The 20,970-nt window shown below is 39.0% G+C and overlaps 1 protein-coding gene and 1 pseudogene across 4 annotated transcripts in view; both read right to left on the reverse strand.

Moving 5' to 3' along the window:
- Positions 1 to 20,970, reverse strand: part of RTEL1 (regulator of telomere elongation helicase 1) — a 94,529-nt gene that overhangs the window by 18,837 nt on the left and 54,722 nt on the right. For all 4 annotated transcript variants that reach the window (XM_027849854.1, XM_027849868.1, XM_027849862.1 and 1 more), the window contains exons 24-29: positions 20,522 to 20,637; positions 12,474 to 12,597; positions 12,081 to 12,231; positions 11,556 to 11,716; positions 10,356 to 10,451; positions 985 to 1,189 (exon numbers count right to left, since the gene is read on the reverse strand). In XM_027849854.1, the coding sequence (XP_027705655.1) occupies positions 985 to 1,189; positions 10,356 to 10,451; positions 11,556 to 11,716; positions 12,081 to 12,231; positions 12,474 to 12,597; positions 20,522 to 20,637 (853 nt within the window). The remainder of the gene's footprint in view (positions 1 to 984; positions 1,190 to 10,355; positions 10,452 to 11,555; positions 11,717 to 12,080; positions 12,232 to 12,473; positions 12,598 to 20,521; positions 20,638 to 20,970) is intronic.
- LOC114033092 lies at positions 6,693 to 8,584 on the reverse strand (annotated as a pseudogene).

Consider the following 20,970-nt stretch of genomic DNA (forward strand, 5'->3'; position numbering starts at 1 on the left):
GTTGGTAACACTTTACCTACCCAGGAATCACTTGTATTTAATTGGAATTAAATTGTAAATTTAATTGTAAAATCTGTTATTTGGGTTCAAAATCACCTTTGCAAATATAAGATAGAAGAGGTATGGCTATATAGTGGTTCTTCAGAGAAGACCTAGAGGGCTGGAGTAGATTATAAACTCACTATGAATCCACAGTATGATCTGGAAGCCCAGAAGGCTAATGGGCTCTTGGGCTACATTAGGACAAAAGTAGCATAGTGTCCAAGATGAGGGGTGTTAGAGAGGTCTGCTGTCGTGTCTCCTGGTCAGAGCATATCTAGAGCACTGTATTGTTTAGTTTTGGTGTCACAATTTAACAAGGCCAACAACAAACTAGAGAGCTTCCAGAAGAAAGCAAGCATGATGATGAAGGAACTTGAGATCAGGATATAGGATCACATGAAAACACGATGAAGTCTCTGGGATATTTAACTGGAGAAAAGAAGACTGGGAGGGGTAGGCTATTTTTCTTCAAGTCTCTGATGGGGGGTCAAATACAAGTCGGATCAGACTTGCTCTCCCTGGCCGCAGAGGGCAGGACTAAGAACAATGGGTAGAAATTGCAAAAGACAACTTAACTTATTTAAGCTCAATCTGAGAAAACTTACTAAAAATGATGACTATCCTAGTGGAATGAGCTACCTTGGGAGCTAACAGGATCTTCCCTCCCTGGAGGGGGAACAAAAGGCTAAATGGCCATTTGTCAGGTCTATTGTCAAAGGGATTCTTATTTATGTATGGCTTGGACTAGATGTTCTCAGAAGTCCCTTCTAACCTGGATTCTGTGATCCTATCAATCTGGATTGTGGCAAAATATAGACTTGCTATGTGCTACCCTATAGTCCTGTCGAGTTTCATTCATGGTGCTTGTCAGAGAACACGTGGGGGTGTTAGAAGGGACTGACAGACAAGCCCAGGAGTAGGACAGGCACAGAACTACAGTACCTTGGAGCAAATGGTGCTTCTTTGGGTCCTCCGCAAACAGTGTGCTAATGTAAGTCATCATGCTGTGGAAGTCATCTGTCCCCTTATATTGCTGCAAGGTTCTGGTGAAGACGTCAAAGTTGGCCTGGCTCAGGGACTGCTTCACTGATAACATAAACAGCTTGGCTTTGCCTGCCTGCTCCATGGGGATAGATGCTTTCTTATCCTAGAAGAGAAATAAAGGCATAAGCATCTAGAAATTCCCACTGTTCACAGCAGGGAGAAACCTTTGCAGTCATTATAGTGATGGGAAAACTGAAGAGATTAGTGAGTTGACTTTCCTGAGGTCACACAGTAAAAGGGGATAAAATCAGGATAGTCCAAATTCCTAATTCAGAGCTTATTCAAACTACACTACCGAGGGGGAACTTGTAAAAAGATATAATTTATTCAACTTTTGTAAATAAAAATCAACCTCAAAACAAACTTCCCTTTCCTTCATCGAAAGTTGTGGGTGGGGCCAGGAGTAATAGTAATGCCAACTAGGCTTTAGAAAGAGTTCAGATGTATAATGTGGGAAATCAGAAAGGAAGGAATGTAGGAATGAAGAGGGCAAAAAGGAAAAATGTTCTTGGGGAACCTAAATCAGACTAAAGGATGGGTTAATGAAGGCATCGTGGAAGTGGATTTCAGGGAAAGCTATCACTTAGTTGGGAGTTTAAGCTGCAGAAAGAACTGCTTTGATCTGCAACTCAGCAATGAGAGACTAAGTATGTATTGGGGCTAAAGGTATAAGCCAGATGTCCTTGGCATTAAACTTAGAATAAAAGTTTATTAAGTTGGAAAAACATCAGTTGCTCATGGGTAGGCCAAGCTAATATAATACAAATGACAATTCTACCTAAACTAATTTATTTATTCAGTGCCATACCAATCAAACTACCAAAAAATTATTTTACAGAACTAGAAAAAATAATAACAAGATTCATTTGGAATAACAAAAGGTCTAGAATATCAAGGGAACTAATGAAAAGAAATGCAGAAGAAGGTGGCCTAGCCATTCCAGATCTTAAATTTTATTGTAAAGCAGCAATCATCAAAACTACTTGGTACTGGCTAAGAATAAAATGGTAGATCAGTGGAATAGGGTAAGTATGTAAGACACAGTAGTCAATGACTACAGTAACCTACTATTTGATAAACCAAAGACCCCAGCTTCTGGGATAAGAACTCACTATTTGACAAAAACTGCTGGGAAAACTGGCAAAGAGTATGGCAGAAACTAGGCATAGACCAAAATCTTATACCATACACCAAAATAAAGTCAAAACAGGTTCATGATTTAGATATAAAAGCTGATACTATAAGCAAAATGGGAGAGCAAGGAATAGTTTACCTGTCAGATTTATGGAGAATGGAAGAATTTATAACCAAACAGGAGAAAGATAACATTAAGAAATATGAAATGGATAATTTTGATTACATTAAACTGAAAAGTTTTGCACAAAGCCAATGCAACCAAGATTAGGAGGGAAGCAGAAAACTGGGAAAGAATTTTTACAACCAGTATCTCTGATAAGGGCCTCATTTCTAAAATATATAGAGAACCAAGAAGTCAAATTTATAAGAATACAAGTCATTCCCCAACTGATAAACGGTCAAAGGATATGAACAGGCAGTTCTCAGACAAAGAAATTAAAGCTATCTATAGTCACATGAAAAAAATGCTCTAAATCACTACTGATTAGAGAAATGCAAATCAAAACAACTCTGAGGTTTATCAGGTTACCCAACATGACAAAACAGGAAAATGATAAATGTTGGAGAAGATATGGGAAAACTGGAACACTAATGCACTGTTAGTGGAGTTGTGAACTGATCCCATCATTTTGGAGAGCAAGTTGGAACTATGTCCAAAGGACTATAAAAATGTGCATACCCTTTGACCCAGCAATAGCACTTCTAGGGCTATATACCCAAGAGATCATACAAATGGTAAAAGGACCACATGTACAGAAATATTTCAAGCAACTCTTTTTGTGGTGGCAAAGAACTGGAAAATGAAAGGATGCCCATCAATTGGGGAATGGCTGAACAAGTTGTGGTATATGACTGTGATAGAATACTACTGTGCTATAAAAAATGATGAGCAGGATGCTCTCAGAAAAACCTGGAAAGACTTAAACGAACTCTTACAAAGTAAAATGAGTAGAAACAAGGGAACATTGTACATAGGAACAATGATATTGTAAGATGACGAACTGTGAATGATTTAGCTATTTTTAGCAATACAATGATCCAAGACAACACTGAAGGACTTAGGATAAAAAATGCTATCCATCCCCAGACAAAGAACTGATGGTGCTGAACACAGATTGAAGCATATTTTTTTAAACTTTATTTTATTATTTTGGTCTATGTTTTCTTTTACAACATGATAAATATGGAAATATGTTTTACATGACTACACATGTATAACCTATATCAAACTGCTTGCCCTCTCAATGAGGGGTTATGAGGAGGGAGAAAGAGAATTTGGAACTCAAAACTTTTAAAAACAAATGTTAAAAATTGATGCTTAATGTTAATGTAAATGTTAAAGTTACATGTAATTGGGGGAAAATAAAATACTAAATAAACAGAAAAAAATTTTTTTTAAAGGTAAAAACAAAGAAGTGAGGAAAAGTGAGAGGTAGAATTATTTGTTCAAGATCACATAACTAGTAAGGAGCAGCACTAAGACTTAAACTCAAATTTTTTAAAAAGTATTATACCATGATGCATCATGGTGATTTATTTCTGCCCCATTCCCAGAGACCCAAACTGGACTTTAGAGAAAACATAACATTCAAAAGCAATGAACTGGGAAGTAAGACTTGTTCTCAAAGTGATTCTTCCCATAGTTATTCAGAGCTAACCAGAATTCAAGTCCAAAAAGGAAATGGAAAGAAGATTCCTTTGAGGCCTTCTTGAAAAGTATGGCCTTTCCTCAAAACTAGAATTCTTATGAATCTGGTCTTTGTTGTATTTCCCGAAGTCACCTCTCAGGGTCATTTCTCTCTAGCTCAATGATTTCCAGATAGAGAAACTCAGAACAGGGTTTCTATGTCAAATATCTCTTTGTCTAATGCCTGGGAAGTGGAGGCAGTTACTTAATTCCAATAAAAAACCTCTCTTCCCAGAAGCAAAGAGCTCAGACACACATAAGACTCAAAGTAGCAATAATCCTTGGGGATTTCCAACAGGGAAAAGCAGCATAAGGGAGTTCCTACATGATGTTTTTGACTAGATTCATCATAAGCCTTCCTGGTTCAAGCTGAAAGACACGAGGAAAAAAAATCACCATAAAACACTCTACAAACCAAGACCTTCTGTCAAAACATTGTAAAAAGACTGGAAACAATCAAAGGGATGAAAAATAATGCTGCCTGTGTGATGTGATCATGTTAGGTTTCTGGAAACGGAAAGAGCACCCACCTAAATATTATTTCAAGCCTGGACACACTTTGCAACTACTTGGAAAAGCAAAAGGTCAACTAGCATTGGGAGGAGGTCTTGTTTACAGCACTGTCACTGACTCAGTATCTTTCCAAGGACATGCCACTTCATCTCTTTTAAATCAGTCCAATATAAAGTTTGCGGTTTTTAGACCCTTCACAGGAACGAAGCAGCAGCAATCCCAAAGAGTTCTAGGAGCAACTGCTGCCTAGGAAACCTCATAAAGACTTTTTCTGCCAATTGTACAGTATTTTGTACATAGGATGTTCTTGTGTGTGTGTGTGTGTGTGTGTGTGTGTGTGTGTATGTGTATGTGTTTCATTAATAGCTTCATTTTATTCAAATGCCAAAACACAAGTTCCAAGGTACAAACTGTAGTTACACTGCATCAATCACAACGTTATAAACAACTTCTAAAACTTAACGCCAGTTGTTTTACTGTTGTCACTATATAATGTCTCCCGGTCCATTTCTGCAGGATTATTGTCAAAAGAATTAAAATCGGGGCAGCGAGGTGGCGCAGTGGATAGAGCACCGGCCCTGAAGTCAGGAGGACCTGAGTTCAAATCCAGCCTCAGACCAAACACTTGACACTTACTAGCTGTATGACCCTGGGCAAGTCACTTAACTCCAACTGCCTTTAAAAAAAAGAACTATAATCTACTTTAATTGTTCCACTCTACAAAATGGAAAATTATACAATAAAAGTAATACATGGAAGTTACAACACAGTATCAAGGACTTCCTGAAAATAACCATTATTGGGGAAACTAAGTAAGATACACAAATCTGACTTGGCAAATGTACATCTCTGTACCTATCCCATCCAGAGATAAAAATTTCACAACTCTCCTATTATCTAAGTCATGTAAAGCCATAATTAAATCAGCTACTCAGTACAAGATAAGGGCTTGTAATTAAACTGCAGAGCTTAGTGTTTTTTCTTCCTGACAAAATGTATGAGGAAAATCCTCATCTTTAGTAAGCAGACTAAACTAAGAAAATAAATGAATACCTAATTAAGTCAGTTTTAAATTCATTTTTTTTTAAAAGTTGAACTAGATATATAACAATAAAAGTTGCAGCAACATTTTAGCAGGAAGGGAAAAAAGCTGAAAAGGTATCTAAAGATTTTGATATTTTAAATTTTTTTTAAAAATCAAAAATCCTTTACTAGTTTCCTAAGTTTTCTGCTAAAGGACCAATTTTTTTTCATGTTCAAGTCCTCCAAGGGATTCAGTTTTGTTCCTCTTTGTTTTGCTGCAAGTCCAAAATCAACGATGACCAAGAAAAAGATGTATAACAAATGAGAGCAAATAACTTAGAAGTTATTTTTGTATGAACAAATTCACCACTGATGACAGAAAAAAACTTTCTTACAAAGTTAGAAGGAAATAAGAGGTTAGACAAATATCCAGCACCAAAAATCTGATGCACACTAGCTCTTTAGAATGTAATTGCACAACATTAAAAGTATTTTATTTAAAATTTAAATATACCTACACGCTGTATTCCTCATTTGTTTTTTTTTTCTGTGGGAAATTTACCAAGATTCCAATTCCATCTCCTTTTACATTGCACTGAAGTACATCTCAAATGGCCAATAAATCAGATTGGCCAATAAGCAAAATGGCTTTTATATTGAAATTAACTGGTAAGTTGGTGTCATGAATTAGCAAAGCAGCCTAAGGATATAACTAAACATCATCAAAATTCAGTAATCTTGGGTACTTTTCCATTACTAATATGTCACCATTAGTATGCATTTCAATTTCAAAGTTGGATAAAGAAAAATAAATATAATAAATAACAAGTTGGATCTCTTTAAGAAACAAATGTAGATGAACTAATGATATATCAACTCAGTTTTTAGGGAAATTTACTTTTTCCATTTGTAGAGTAACATTATTGTAAAATTCATTAGTTACTGGCAACACCTACATTGCTTAACATAAACACTTCAGAATTTTATTAAAGCATATTTTAAACAACTGAACCAAAAATGTATATTTTATTTTTGAACACTGTGCCATTAATGTCCACATAATGTCCACTGCATAAAAACAATGTGAAGTTACAATAACATCCATGATCTGATTCTTATCCTAAAGGCTTCTGACCATGTATAATATCCAGGATAGATCCGATGCCTTTAACGTCAGACTGTAAAGCCCGCTAATGATCTTAAAATAAAAGGGAGTGATTTTGATGGGATAAAGGTTTAACATCATTTAACTCTTTGCAGCATCTGCTTGCCGAGGCCATCCTTCCTCCAACTCAAGTCATGATCCTCTTCAGATGACTCTTTAGTTGGAGCCCTATTGTATCCTGGTTCTTTCCTTCCTTCTACAACTTCTTTGTCAACTGTCACATGTACAATGTCAGAATTTGGCACTGTAAACATTGGTTCTAGCAACAGCTTTTCCATGATAGATCAAAGGCTCCTTGTACCAGTCTTCATCTTCGGTAACATCAAGCTTACATTTGTCCATGCTGAATAATGCCTGGTACTGGGCACAACTGTATTATGTGGTTCAATAAGAATCTATATAAGTGTTTTTTCATCTAAGCTATGCAAGGGAACCATCATGGGTAACCATCCCACAAACTCTGGAATCATGCCAAATCCAATGTGATCTCTGGCTTCCACATTGCATAATAAACAATCTTTTTCTTCAATGGCCTGGTGAGCATTTCATTCCCCACTTCAGTTGGCAAGATCTGCTGCTGCAGGCCTCCCGCCTTTTCCTAAATTAGCTTGTGTTCCAAATCCAAGATACTTCTCATTTTTCTTCCTGCTTATTATTCCATTTAAACTATTAAAAGCACCAGATGCAACAAACAGTATTTTTGTTGTATCAACTTGCACTGTTTTTCTATGAAGTTTAAAGGAATTCTGTTCTGGAACAACGACTATTGTATCTTCTAACAGTTTTAACAAATTTTGCCGAACGCCTTCTCCACCTACGTCCCATAACTGATGAATGCCTGGCTCACTGCTAATCTCATCTACTTTATCCAGAAAGACAATTCCTTGTTGTGCTTTTTCTACATTATAACTGGCATCTTGCAGCAATTTGGCAATCACAGATTCAATATCTTCATCTACATATCCTGCCTGAGTCAAGATAGTAGAGAGAGCGAAAGGTACATCAAAGCATTTGGCTAGAGTTTGGGCCAGCAACGTTTTACCCGATCCAGTTGGCCCCAGCAACAAAGTATTACTTTTGTGAAGCTTTATGTCATCATGGGTAGAATCTAGGACTTCACCTCCCTGTTTCTCCTGAGGTATTTGTTGATTCGCTTGTTGCTGCATTGATGCTCTTAGAGTATTATCATGTGGACTAATTCCAGCAATCTGAAGCAGTTTTGCACATCCTATACTCATTCTCCCGTCTTCTTATTTCAAAGGAGTTAATTTCTTAGGAGTTAATGGTGTCTGCTTCGCAGCTTCTGCTTGCTGCCTCAGGTTGGCTGGGATATTATTATAAACTCTCTTGTAATAACTGTACACAGCAAGTGAAAGCAACTTCTTGGCAAACGAGTGACCAATAGCAGTTTGTTGAGGTAGTTATACATCTTTTTGGGTGGAGAAGGTGGTTTCTGTCGGAATGCCAATTTAAAGCTTCTGCTGCTGATTCAGGCTCTTGAATGATGCTTTTCTTTGAGTCCACTTCAGATGGCACAACAAGAGCAACAACAAAACATTTTTTTCACACTTCACAAATTGGGTGTAACACATGAAAGTCTCCACATGTGCGCACAGATCACCACATTTTGGACATTTTGGTTTCCTCCTTTCCCAGAACTCCCAGAGCCTGATTTTTTTACTGCCTTCCTCATCACTGGTTTCTTATTTCCATCTGCTGAACCATCCTTGCTAGTCCCATCTTTTGGTGTTTCTGAAAAAGTCCTAAAAGGAGTTCTTCAAAGAATCTGTTTCAAAGATCTCCTGCCTTCCTAAAACTGAGAAGTGACTTCATCCACAAGCAACACCTCTCTGCTCAGAGATCAGCAAGGTGATGAGTCAAGTGGCTGTGCAGGTACAAGCGCAGCAGCTGGATATGTCCGCCGGGCCTAGGTTGGTGCTTCCTGGCCTTAGCTGCTTTCCCTGCATAGCCATCCACTTGGGCTCGGCTCCGGTCACCCTCACCTGCCCTGGGTTCGATGCAGAGCCCGCTCACCTTGTTACGAGGCTGAGCTGTTCTTCATGCCTCGCAGCCTCTGGCTCCATCAGGCAGATATCTAACCACACCCCTCCACAGCACTCTTCCCTTCCTCCCCTCCACCGCTCCCTGACCCCACATAGTATGTTCTTAATAACTGTTAAGTTAAAAAAAAAAAACAAACACCATGCAGAAGAAAGTTCACAAGGGGATACAGACAAGCAGAGCAGTTTTGAAAATTAGCATGTTAAATTTAACATTATACTTTAATAAAAAAAGGAAATTTTTAAAAAAGGCTTATTGTCTCCCCAGTGACTTCTACAGGAGACTCTCCTTTGCCATTAGCCAAGGAATTTTTCCTGCAAAGACTTCACTCATGGGATTTATGACTCATTCCCTTTCTTGGCTTCTAGAGTACCCCTCCCAACCACTGTCCCCTGCAGGAAAGCATAAACTGCAAGCTGCACAAACTTGGGAGTCCGTATCAAGCCCTTCTCTATCGTAAGCTTAAATAATGAAGGTTGACAATATATTAGAAACAATCTATAAACTATCCTTAAAACCAGATTTGTTAAAGTTTAATTTTAGAATATTACACAATTGTATACAACTTATCCTTAATGCGAATGAAGAAAATGCCACCAGTGACATTCAGACAAACTGTGTCCTTCAGCAAAACTGAAGTCCTTATTAGCCAGGAGAAGGAAATTTAAGTTGTCTTTAAATCCATGAGATTTTTCCTCTCACAGCTATAGACTAGATCAGGGACCCTCTAGGTCCTCAACTGCAGCCCTCTGACTGAAACCAAACTTCATAGAACAAATCCCCTTAATAAAAGAATTTGTTCTATAAAATGTGGACTCTGTCAAAAGGCCATACCCAAGGACCTAGAGGACCACATGTGGCCTTGAGACTGCTGGTTCCCCACCGTTGGACTACAGCATTAAATTTTAAGAGTTTAAAAATTGCAAGCCTCTATGAAGACCCTGCATTTACTCTGCCCAGAAGAAGACTCGGGTGCAAGCCACGCACAAAATTGAAAAGTAGAGTTATGTGGGCCAATGCTACTTAGGGAGCTTGACACATGCCTCAGTTTCTCCCAGGCCCTTCTTATTTCATGCCACAGATATGGCCAGCTTCTCTAGGGAGCTTCTGGTCCTTTGGAATACTCTCCTTCCTACTCATCCCTGCTTTCATCCCCAGGCTGAGAAGAGAGGCTTATTTCTTAGTTCTCTTTTCCCAGAGAATCAGAATCCTTTTTTAATTTTTTTTTTAAACTCAGACCTCAAAAAGTCTGCTGCTCAGCATCAGGTTAAAAACCTACTTCTTAATGTACTTGAGAGAACCCTGATTTGCTCCACAGAAATTCCTTGATGTCAGCTGATATCTCTCCTGTGCACATAGTACTCTATTCAGATTGACTGAGCTTCCCTCTACTCTCATGACTTCTTCACTAACTGTCCTTGTGGCTCCTGACTTAGTTTGAATTAGTTTTCCTTTTCAGGTTCCAAACCCTTTACACAGCTACTTCCATCAACATCACTACCTCCCTATTCCTTTGTTAGGTCACTCCCTATCCTTCCAGCACTGATTTGGGTTCTTAATCTCTCCTCCGACAATAACACGTAGAAAGATGGGATATAACCAAACCACATTTCAATTCTTCTAGTCATGAATTTGGGGAATGGATTGTGGTTTTTGTTTTTATTAGTACAGGAGGCACAATACCTGGTTGCTAACAATTCTGATTTTCTTCTTTCCTCCTTTTTGCTCATCTGTTAATGTCTTCTCATATTGTAAGGATAGGGTAGAGAGACGCTGAGCCTGTAGAGAAAAGAAAATCATTTTTAGTTCAACCCAAAAGGGATGGAAGGGATACCCTAGAAACCCACAGGAGGATAGGATAAGAAACCAGAACTCAAAAGATTAATCAGTTGAACATAGGAGTTATTGACCATTTATTCTGAACAAGGATCTGAGATAGCCCCAGGTAATAACAACAGGTCCCAGAATCCCTTGACAACATAAGACATTGATCCAGAAGTCCCTAAACAGAAGCAGGTTTGTCACTGTCCTGGTAGGCCCACTGGAGGGAATAACTGTGCTCCTCTATTATGGGTGCATGCTAAGTACCCCTGTGTACTGTTTAACTAAGACAAAAATGAATTTCTGGATGTGATATGCAAATGTCACTTTGAGAGGGTACAGACTATATGACCTATACTTGACTGACAGCAACAGAACACGGGAAATACTAGAAGGCTGGAAGTTTGATCCTAAGAGTCATGTAAATCTTCAGGGATTTTAAAACAGTCAAGAGAGAAAAAATGAAGAGGGAAAAAGACTGAGAAAGATATAGCTTTAACCTGGAGCTCAGCTCAGTTCTTAGGGAGAATTGAGACTAAAATTTTTGTCTCAAACCATTTCATCCCAAGTGAAGATGGTTTCTTGACTGAGAACCTACATCAAAGATCTATAGACATCTTGAAGGTCTCTTACACTGAGCAAAGCAGGTCTGGAAGGCAGAGAGGGAGCTGCTTTAGGTGGCTTAGGAGGGAAGAAAGGGACAAAAGCAGACAAAAGATGGAGAATGCAGTCACTATGATGAAGTCTAAAGAGAAGAAACCCTTCAGTCCTTTGAGCAATAGCAGCAGAAGTGGCCAAAGATGACCTTGGAAGCCTTCTTTATAATGGCACTCTTGGTAGTTTCATCACTCACAGATACTAATGTCTCAAAGTCTGTAATGGTTTGGGAAGAGCTGATGTTCCTGCTTCTGAATGGACTAAGGCTATGGACCAAAAGTTTACACAACTACTCCACCGATGGCTTACAATGGAAGGTTTAAGGTAGGATAAGGCAAGACAGAGAGGAAGGAGAAATTAGTTAATTCCTAATGCACCTGATTAAACCTAGTCAATTAGCAGTACCTTTTCTTCTCCTGGAAGTGTGTTGGTCTCATCAATTTCACTTTTGTTCTCACTACGGTCCAATGCGGCCAGCAAACCTCTGGGCTTCCTCTGCGGGGAAACTAGTTCCTGTTCATACTCTCCCCATAGGCTGGCTTCACTGTTTCCACTGTCCAGCGATCCTGGGGAAATAGATGGGGGTAAGGGCAGTAGCTCTTCACGACATCACAAAAATCATCGTTTTGCCTAAGCCAGACTCTGGGAGGCAGGAAAGTCAAGTTTATTTGTTGACTCAGGCTTAAAGTAGGCAGATCCTTTACCTTCTAAGTATACCAACTTTTCCATGTGTAAAAACCCAGTACACTGAAAGCAGAAAGAAAGTAGGTTGTTTTTAATGCTTATTTGAATCACCTGCCAGTTGCAGAACATTAAGTCATCTAGGGTGCTGGGCATGTGAAGAAAACACTACATTTGGTTCCTAAGAGATATGGCCTCTTCCTCTTTCCCTCCTCACTGAACTATGAAGACCAAAGAGTAGATACCCACCTGTACACTTCCTTTTCAGGCTAGGAACATGTACATCCAGGCTCTTGGCTTTCTTAGATGAGAGGAATAGGCTGAATGAAGAAGTGGAGGCTGCAGCAGCAACCTCTCCCCCACAGGGGCTCTGGGGAACCCGTGGGATAGGAACAGGCATCTGTTTAGGAGGGAAAGACTACCCATTAAAGAGAGGTAAGTGTTTTGCTTTTGGGAGAAAACTTCTGCCCAGATCAGACTCATATAACTGAGTCAGGAGAAAAGCATTTCCTGGCTGAGTAGCTATCTCCCCCTCACTGGCTACTAGAAACAGGATAGCACTCTTTGTAGGATGGATCAACCTATCCTCCCTTCCCTGGACAAGCTCTAACGTCTCCATCTGGGTGGAGCTGGGATACTTACAATTTTCTGAGCAACTCGAAAAAACTGGGCAGCATCACGGATAATATGGCCAAAGTTGTCATAGACCTTGACGTAAGGGCGCACCCAGGAGGGCAGCTGGGCTCTGGCATCATTGTTAGTGAACCTCGGAGAAAGAGGATATGTACATTTTGCATCCTCTCAAGATGGCTTTAACCCAGTTGTCTACATCTTTCAGCCCTTCAAACCTAGTTTGGGCCCTATCTATGTTGACAGGAGATACTAAGAATGAAATCCACATACCCTCCTCATAGTGAGATAGAATCCAAGAAAATATGAAGATGTACTCATCAGTCCTAAAGCCCAGAGTCTTGAACACAGTAACCACTCATATATTCAGTGCCAAATGAATAAATAAACAGAAGTTCATCTGCAACAAACATAATTAGGTTGAGGTGCTAAAGAGGTAAGGTAAGCTCCGGGGCAGTTTTTACAACTAGAGACGATGGACATGTTTTCATTGTCATCTGATGGGGATTAGCATACATTCAAGTTCCAACTTCTAGTATTTGGAGCAATTTCCAAAGTGATGGGACTGAAGGCAGATGACCATGGGTTCAGATATGAGTGAAGAACACTCTTTAAAATACTTTGTCATTGAAAGGGAGGAAACAGCTGGTGGTGATCAAGAGAAGATTAATTTTTGTTTTGCTTTCAATAAAGTCAGGAAAGATCTAACTAAGCATGTTTCTAAATGAAGGGGAAGGAGCCACCGGAGAGGGAAAGATTAAAGATGGAAGAGGTGTGGAAAGAATGATTAATTAAGCATGGTGGCATGGTGGATAGAGTGCTGGGCTTAGAGTCAGGAAGACTCATCTTCTTGAGTTCAAATCCAGCTTCAGATACTTACTAGCTATGTGACTCAGGGTAAGTCACTTAAGCTTACTGGTGTCAGTTTTCTCATTAGTAAAACAAGCTGGAAAATGAAATGGCAAACCACTCCAGTACCTTTGACTAAAAAACCCCAGATGAGATCATAAAGAGGCAGACATGACTGATATGACTGAACAACAACAAATTTGATAAAAGAGAGTGGATGAGAATATTAATGATTTACACCCCAAGATGGACAAATTGATTTCCTCACAAGAACCCATGAGAGAGGTATTACAAGCACTATTATCCTGATTTTAAGACAAAAAAACCAAACAAACAAACAAACAAACAAAACTGAGGCTCACAGAGATTCAATGACCCACAATTATTCTCCGGAGTAGAAGGCAGAACTGGTATCAGACATGTGGAGAGAACATGGCTTCTGACTCCATGTCCACTGCTCTTTTGAATATATCATTCAGTCTTTCAGCACAGGGGTGATTGAGGTGAGGAAGGAAACAGGTATTTATCAAGCACCTACTATGTGCCGGGCACTGTGTTAAGTGTTTCACAATTATTATATCATTTGATCCTCATAACAACCCTGTAAAATAGATGCTATTATTATCCCTATTTTACAGTTGTGGAAATTGAGACACATAGAGGTTAAATGAGTTACCCAGGTTACGCAGCTAGTAAGTAAGAGGCCACGTTTGAACTCAAGTCTTCTTGACTCCAAGTCCAATGTTCAATCAATTAAGCAATCAACATTTATCAAATATGTACTATGTGCCAGATATTGTGCTAAGCACCCGGAATACAAAAAAAGCAAAAGACAGTCCCTGCCCTCAAGGAGCTTACAATCTAACTGGGGAGACAACATGCAAACAAATATATACAAAGTAAGCTATATAGAGAATAGGAAATAATTAATAGATGGAAGGCATTAGAATTAAGAGAGGTTGGGGAAGGCTTCAAGTAAGAGATGGGATTTTAAGGAAACCTGGGAAGTCAGCAGGCAGAGATGAAGAGAGACAGTGTTCCAGGCACAGGGGAAATGCCAGGAGCTGAGAGATAGGCTCTCTTGCACTGGGAACATGCAGGAGGCCAGTGTGACTAGCTTCATGTGAGGGCAGAAGAATAAGGTGTAAGAAGGTGGGAAAGGTGTCACTTGGCTGTTTGATCTAGCATGGACCAAAGGCAAGAGGGGAAGACATTAACCTTGGCAAGGAAGAAAGCAACCTTCTCCTCTAGAGAAGTATTAAAGAGGGTGAAGGAGACTTCAGGCAGCTCACATCAGACAGCTATGCTCTTCTCAGCGAACGAACTAAGAGCATCTGCTCAGAGCGTGTGAGCTGGGATAGAGCATTATGAGTAGGAGGATTGAAAAGAGAGGAAATAACTGGAATAACTGCTCTACAGGACTTGATGAGAAAAATAGCTAGGCAACTATGAGTGTCCAGTAGAAGTCAGGCTGCATGAATTTACAATTAGGATGATCAGTAGAGTAAGAAGTACAGAAATCAAGAAGGTAAGGGATCCTATGATTGTGGCTGACCTAGGACTATTGGCAAGTGAACTGAAGATGGAAAATGACCAACTGGGAGAATAGGGGGTAACTGAAGGACCAGATGTCATATCAAAGAAGAGGTTCAATAGCAATAAGAACAAGAGAAGAAGAAATACAGGAGACTGTAGTGACAGAAAATATCTGTACAGTTCAGTATCCTGGAGGTGATGCAGTTTCAGGTGATGGTGCTTGTTAAGCTGTGGTCACATAGGTATGTGGCTTATGTGTAGAGACGGAGGTCACTGGACTCAAACGGGTCCAGGAATAATAAGGGCAGGATGTTACAAGGGTCATCAACATGTATATATACCAAACATACATATGTCAAAGTTACTAAGGAAGATGGTGGGTAACGGGAAGATTAATACTTTCTTGGATCTACGGTTTCATCAATGTAGGTATTACATCTAACAGTGTAGACTGTGCGCTATGTATGCATTCTCATTCTGTATGACTCCATTTCAAATCCTCCCATAATCTTCCACAGGCAGTACAAGAGGCCTTCTTCTGGGTGTTCTGACATTACACGGGTTCCAATGGAGAATGCAGGTCATCCACCGCTTATATCTTAACTCTCGTAACATGACAGGCTTATCATTTTTTCTCATCATCTCTGTGGTATTTTTAAACAACCTCCTAAGTAGCCTTCGTCACTGATAATATATTGTAGTCTATTCACAATGACCAGGAACCTTTCCACTGCTCTTTAGGTGACCTTTAACTTTACATAATAAGGTTAATGTTATGTCTGCTGTGGTAACTCCCTACTGACTGATCATGAGGAATTTATGAAAGCTGAGCCTGTGGTCAACTCTGGAGAATAGCCTAAAGAAAACAAAGGCACACAGTACCAACCAACACAGCCACACCATGTTAGAGTCACCACTCAAATAAAAACATCTCAGTTCCTTTACAGGAAATGAACCAGTAGATGGATCAGTTGAGATTTAGTTACCTTGCTAGAAAAACAGGATGGGGATACATGGAGTCCCAACATATACAGAATTCTCTGACATCTCCTGTGGTCATATCCAGATTGTTCAGGGTAAGTAAGCAATACTTGAAATCACATCTCTCTTGGGCTACTTCTGGTCAGTCACTTAATTTCCTTGAGACAGATAAGTGTGGATTTCTATGGTCTTCCTTAGTGTCTGGTATCTTACAAATTTAATCAAAAGAACATTAAAATAAAAAAGGAAGTAGAAAACTCCCTATGTGTATCCACCAGCCAAGATGTCATAGAGGATAGCTACAATGAAGGAAATATCAGTTGAGACATCCAGAAGTTCACAGGAGACAAACCCACAGTCTCAAATGTCTACACACAAATATACAAAGTTTAGGCAACGAGAAGTCCTAATCCAATTAGACAAAATTGACATCAAAAGTATGGGTGAGACTGGGCAGGATGAAACCTATGATTATGATGGCTTTGAGTGGGTATATCTTATTTTTAAAAAAAGACAGATAAGACGTAGCATTGTATATTAAAACAATATTCTCATGTGAGGAAATCCAGCAACTAGACAGGGGAAACACGGTGGAGAAAATTTGCTTGAAAATCAATGGAGAGCGAATCAGAAGCAATTTTGTCACAGACCATACGAACAGAAAGGAGAAACAGATGAGGAGTTGAGGATATAAATTACAAAGACATGATAAAGTAGTGATGGAGGATTTAAATTACCCAGGTATCTTCTGGAGCTCTTTCTGTGCCAAAAGCAGAGCAGCTAAAAACTTTCTGGCTTGCCTTAGTAATAATTACATCTTTTTAAAAGATAAAGGAATAAATGAGGGGTAATTCTATTCTGGATACCATTCTCACTAACAGAGAGGAAGTGATTGCTGGAGTGAAAATGATAGGAATCTTAGGGGGCCCAGTAACTCCTCTCCCTCCCAGAGTTTGTGACAAAGGAAAGGCAAGCTAGGCATAAGCTCTCACACATCTTAAATTTTGGTAGAGTAGATTTCAAAGGGTAGAAAAGATGTCATGGACTAAATTCTATAGGGGAAGTCAAACCAGGACAGATGGAAAATTCTAAAGAATAAAATTGTGAAGACAAGAAGAGAAACAATTATGATTAGGAGGGAAAAGATAGGAGTTATCTGAAAAGAATGACATGGATACATAAGAAACTTAGATGCAAGCACAGGCAGGTAACAAGATCAACACTGTATAACGAGCTGAGGCTAATGAAAAAAGCTGAAGGCAAAGAAAAGTGTTGTTTTTTTTAGTTTGTTTTTGTTTTTTTTAAACTGTAAGGTAGGGAAGAGAAGGACCAAAGATAGGATGGTTATGCTGCTTGGGATAGATGGAAGGAGAAATAACAAAAGGGATTAATTCAAGAGTGGGCAGAGCTGGGAACAAAAAAAATTTTTTTTGGCCTCTTTTCTCCTAAGAAAGTGAATGACCTTTGGACTGGAAATGACAACAAAAATGACTAAAAATGGGAGTTTATACCCAAGATAAATAATGACATAGTTAAGAGCTGCCTTTGGTCAATTCAAGTCACTGAATCCAAGTGAACCACATCCTTGGATACTGACAAAACTGGCAAGTGTGACTGCTGACCCACTTTCAGTGATATATAAAATACAGTGGGAAATGGGAAAGGTACAGAGGAGTCAAAATGGGGAAATATTTTCCCAATTAAAAAAAAAGGAATTGAATAGAGTCTACAACATATAGGCCAGTAGGTTTGACTTAGAATCTTGAGAAAATTCTACAATCAATTAAAGAGAAGGTGAAAGAAAACCCAGAAAGGGAAATGTTAGGATGAGTCCATCAAGAACAGGTCATGACAGACAAACTTTATTTCCTTTTCTAACAGTTACCAAATTTCTGGATCCTAGGGATCCTATAAAGAGTTTAACTAGGTTTTAGGAAAGTATTAGAACATAAGCATAAGAACAGTTAGTTAATAAGCATTTATTAAGAACTACTACTACTACTAAACATTTATTAAAGGTACTGTGCTAAGCTCAGGATACAAAAAGAGATAAGACAAGGAGATGCTTGCTAACAAGTATCTTTCTACTGTTCTCATGAGAAAGATAGAAATATGTGGACTAGACAATGATTAGGAGTCATGTAATGTCATGTACTGAAAGCTACACTCAGCATGGGTTGAATGGCTGAACTAAAGGAAGAGTTGTCAATTGTTCAATGCTAGTGTAGAACTCTTGGGAACTCCCAAGGGATTTGTTTGACTCTTTTGTCCAAGATAGGGGTGGGGAACCTGCGGCCTCAAGCCCCCCTGCCCACCCCGAACCAAGACTTAAAGGCATAGAGTGCATGCTTATCAGCTTTTCAGGTGACACAACACTGGAAGGGAGAGGTAACACTGGATCACTCTCATGATCCAAAAAGAACATTGAACTGACTCTAAGAAGAAATTCAAAAGGTCTTACAGTTGGGTTAAAAATAAAGTCAGTTTCAGAAACAGAGAATGAGGAACACATGACCAGAAAGTAGTTTGTCCAAAAAATATCTGGGAGATTAGCGGACGTCAGGCTCAATGAGTGCTCAATGAGTCACCAGTGGGATGTAGCCAAAAAAAACCTAATGCAATCTGGGACTCAAGAGGCCTGACTTTCAGGAAAAAGGAAATGACAATATCCCTGTTCTGTGCTCCAGTCAGGCTACATGTGAACACTGTGTTTAGTTCCAGGTAACATAGTTTTAGGAGGATGTTGATAAGCTGGACAGGGTCAAAAGGAGGGCAAACAAGATGATGTAGGGCTTTGAGTCTAACCTATATGTCAATTAGTCAAAAAACTAAAGATATTTAATCTTGAGAAGAAAAGGCTCAGTAGAGCCATAAGAGCTGCCTTCAAGTATCTGAGAAGCTGTTCAGAGGAAGAATGAGAATTATTTTCTTTGGCCCCAGAGGGCACAATCAAGGGCCATGGGCTGAAAGAAACAAAATGCAATTTTAAGCTTGACACCAGGAAACCTTCCTAACAATTAGAGCTAACCAAAAGTGGAATGGATTGCCTTAAAGAGATAGTGAATTTCCCCTTCCTGGAGTTATGCAAACTGGGCCTAGAGAAGCCTTCTTTGGGTATAGATTAAACTGGATAGCTTTGGGAAATCTCTTCCAATTCTAAAATGCTGTGATCTCCTTCATTTTTTAACTAAGGAAGCTAAGTCACAGAGAGAGATAATGATTTGTCCAATACTACCCACTAAAATAGGAAGCTGGAAATCCATATTAAAGGACAAAATAAAAATAAGCCAGGTACATCTTCACATAGTCTATCATTCTCCCCAATCACACCCACAGACAAAAAATAAGAAATGACACAAATTCTGCTATAGAACTAGAAATGAGGATAGGCATTTTTGGAGAAAATAACTACAAAGAACTTTGAAAACATTACTCTTTTTTTTTTTGCTTGTGAAAGTACATGTGTTTAAGAATTTCTATTTATTTTCTTATCAGTTTCACGGTGATTAATTGCTATTTTACATTTTTCTCAAGAATGTAAAAGAATCAGTGAATATAGTCTCAAGTTTAAAATGTTATGATTGGGGGCAGCTAGGTGGTGCAGTGGATAGAGCACTGGCCCTGGAGTCAGGAGGAACTGAGTTCAAATTCGACCTCAGATATTTGATGCTTACTAGCTGTGTGACCCTGGGCAAGTCACTTAACCCCACTGCCTAGCCAAAAAAGAGTTATGAATGTATATGTATTTTTAAAAATTAAATATTGATCTAATAGGCAAATTAAATTTAATTTACTCTGAGCTTGTCCTGCAAATCTGAACTGTTAGGCTTAGTTTTATTTGATTTAGATGAAGCAGAGCATAAAAGGAAGCAGCTGACTCAATGGATCTCTTCATACTAACCCAGTTTGAAGAAGATTCTTTTTAAAATGTATATTGAAAAATCATATATTCTCACATGATTCACTTCATGATTCACATATCATTTTAAATTGGTGTTTCATTTACCACAATAATTGTTGCATTTGCAAAAACTTTTAACTATTTCTATGGATATTTATTTTGGCCCAATTTGGATAATTAAAATTAGCCTAACAATTACAGAAAAAAATTGAACTGCAAAAACTAATCTGTTAATGATTATTATTCATTTATAAAATGTTTTTAAAAAAAATTGTTAAAATACCACTAAACTTGTGGCCTTGTCTGAATACAGAACTGAGAGTGAGAAACTCCTGGGTTCAATGCTGTTTAGGCTGATCCTGGGAAGTTCAACTTCAATGAATATTTTTTAAATTCCCTACTATTTGCAGAGGGCTGTGGTAGATAAAACATAAATATCAAATAGTCCCCTTTCTGGAATTTGAAAATTTAAATCATGACACACACTTAACCAACAGAAATCGAGAGGCAACCTGGTGCAATGGAAAGATTTTTGGATTTGTAACAGGACGACCTGGGTTTGAATTCTGGCTCTGTTACTTACTGCGTGACTTTAGGCCAGTCACTTAACTTTTCTGGGCCTTAGTTTCCTTATCTGTAAAATGAGGGGATTGGACTAGATGACTTCTAAAGTCCCTCCCAACTCTATCATCTTATGATGCCATCTATGGCCCAGGAGAGGCCCTTACAGACAGACAGCTCTCTTTGCTCCAGAAAGGCAGGCACTCCACCTTCTGCAAACATTATACAACACCTGTGATCACAGAGGAAAATAGCCCCAAAGTCCTGGCGATGTCGGATGACTCTGCCGATGGCTTGATTGACCGCCCGGGAGGCTTGCTGCCGGTACCACTCATGCCCAGATAAAAACTAGACCAGATGCAAAAGAAGTCAGTGAGGTTGTAGCCCGTTGTCTCGGGCTGTCTGCCACCCTAAAGCCTAGTACTCCAGATGGTCACAACTCCTTTCAAAGTCATGAAACTATTCTGGAACCTTTGAGGGAAGTTCCACGTCATCACCACTGCCAATGATTAGTCATCAAGAGATGACTCTGTTCTGCCACTCACTAACCTCGTAACCTCTGCCAAATCACTTTACTTTTCTGATCGTGCAGTGCTTTATATGTAAAACGATGAAAATAACACTATATGCCCTGGATTGTTGTGAAGATTAAATAGAAAAACAGATATGAAAAGTGCTGTG

Source organism: Vombatus ursinus, unplaced genomic scaffold (genome assembly GCF_900497805.2).
Source record: "Vombatus ursinus unplaced genomic scaffold, bare-nosed wombat genome assembly UNPS02000580.1, whole genome shotgun sequence".
Classification (NCBI taxonomy): Eukaryota; Metazoa; Chordata; class Mammalia; order Diprotodontia; family Vombatidae; genus Vombatus; species Vombatus ursinus.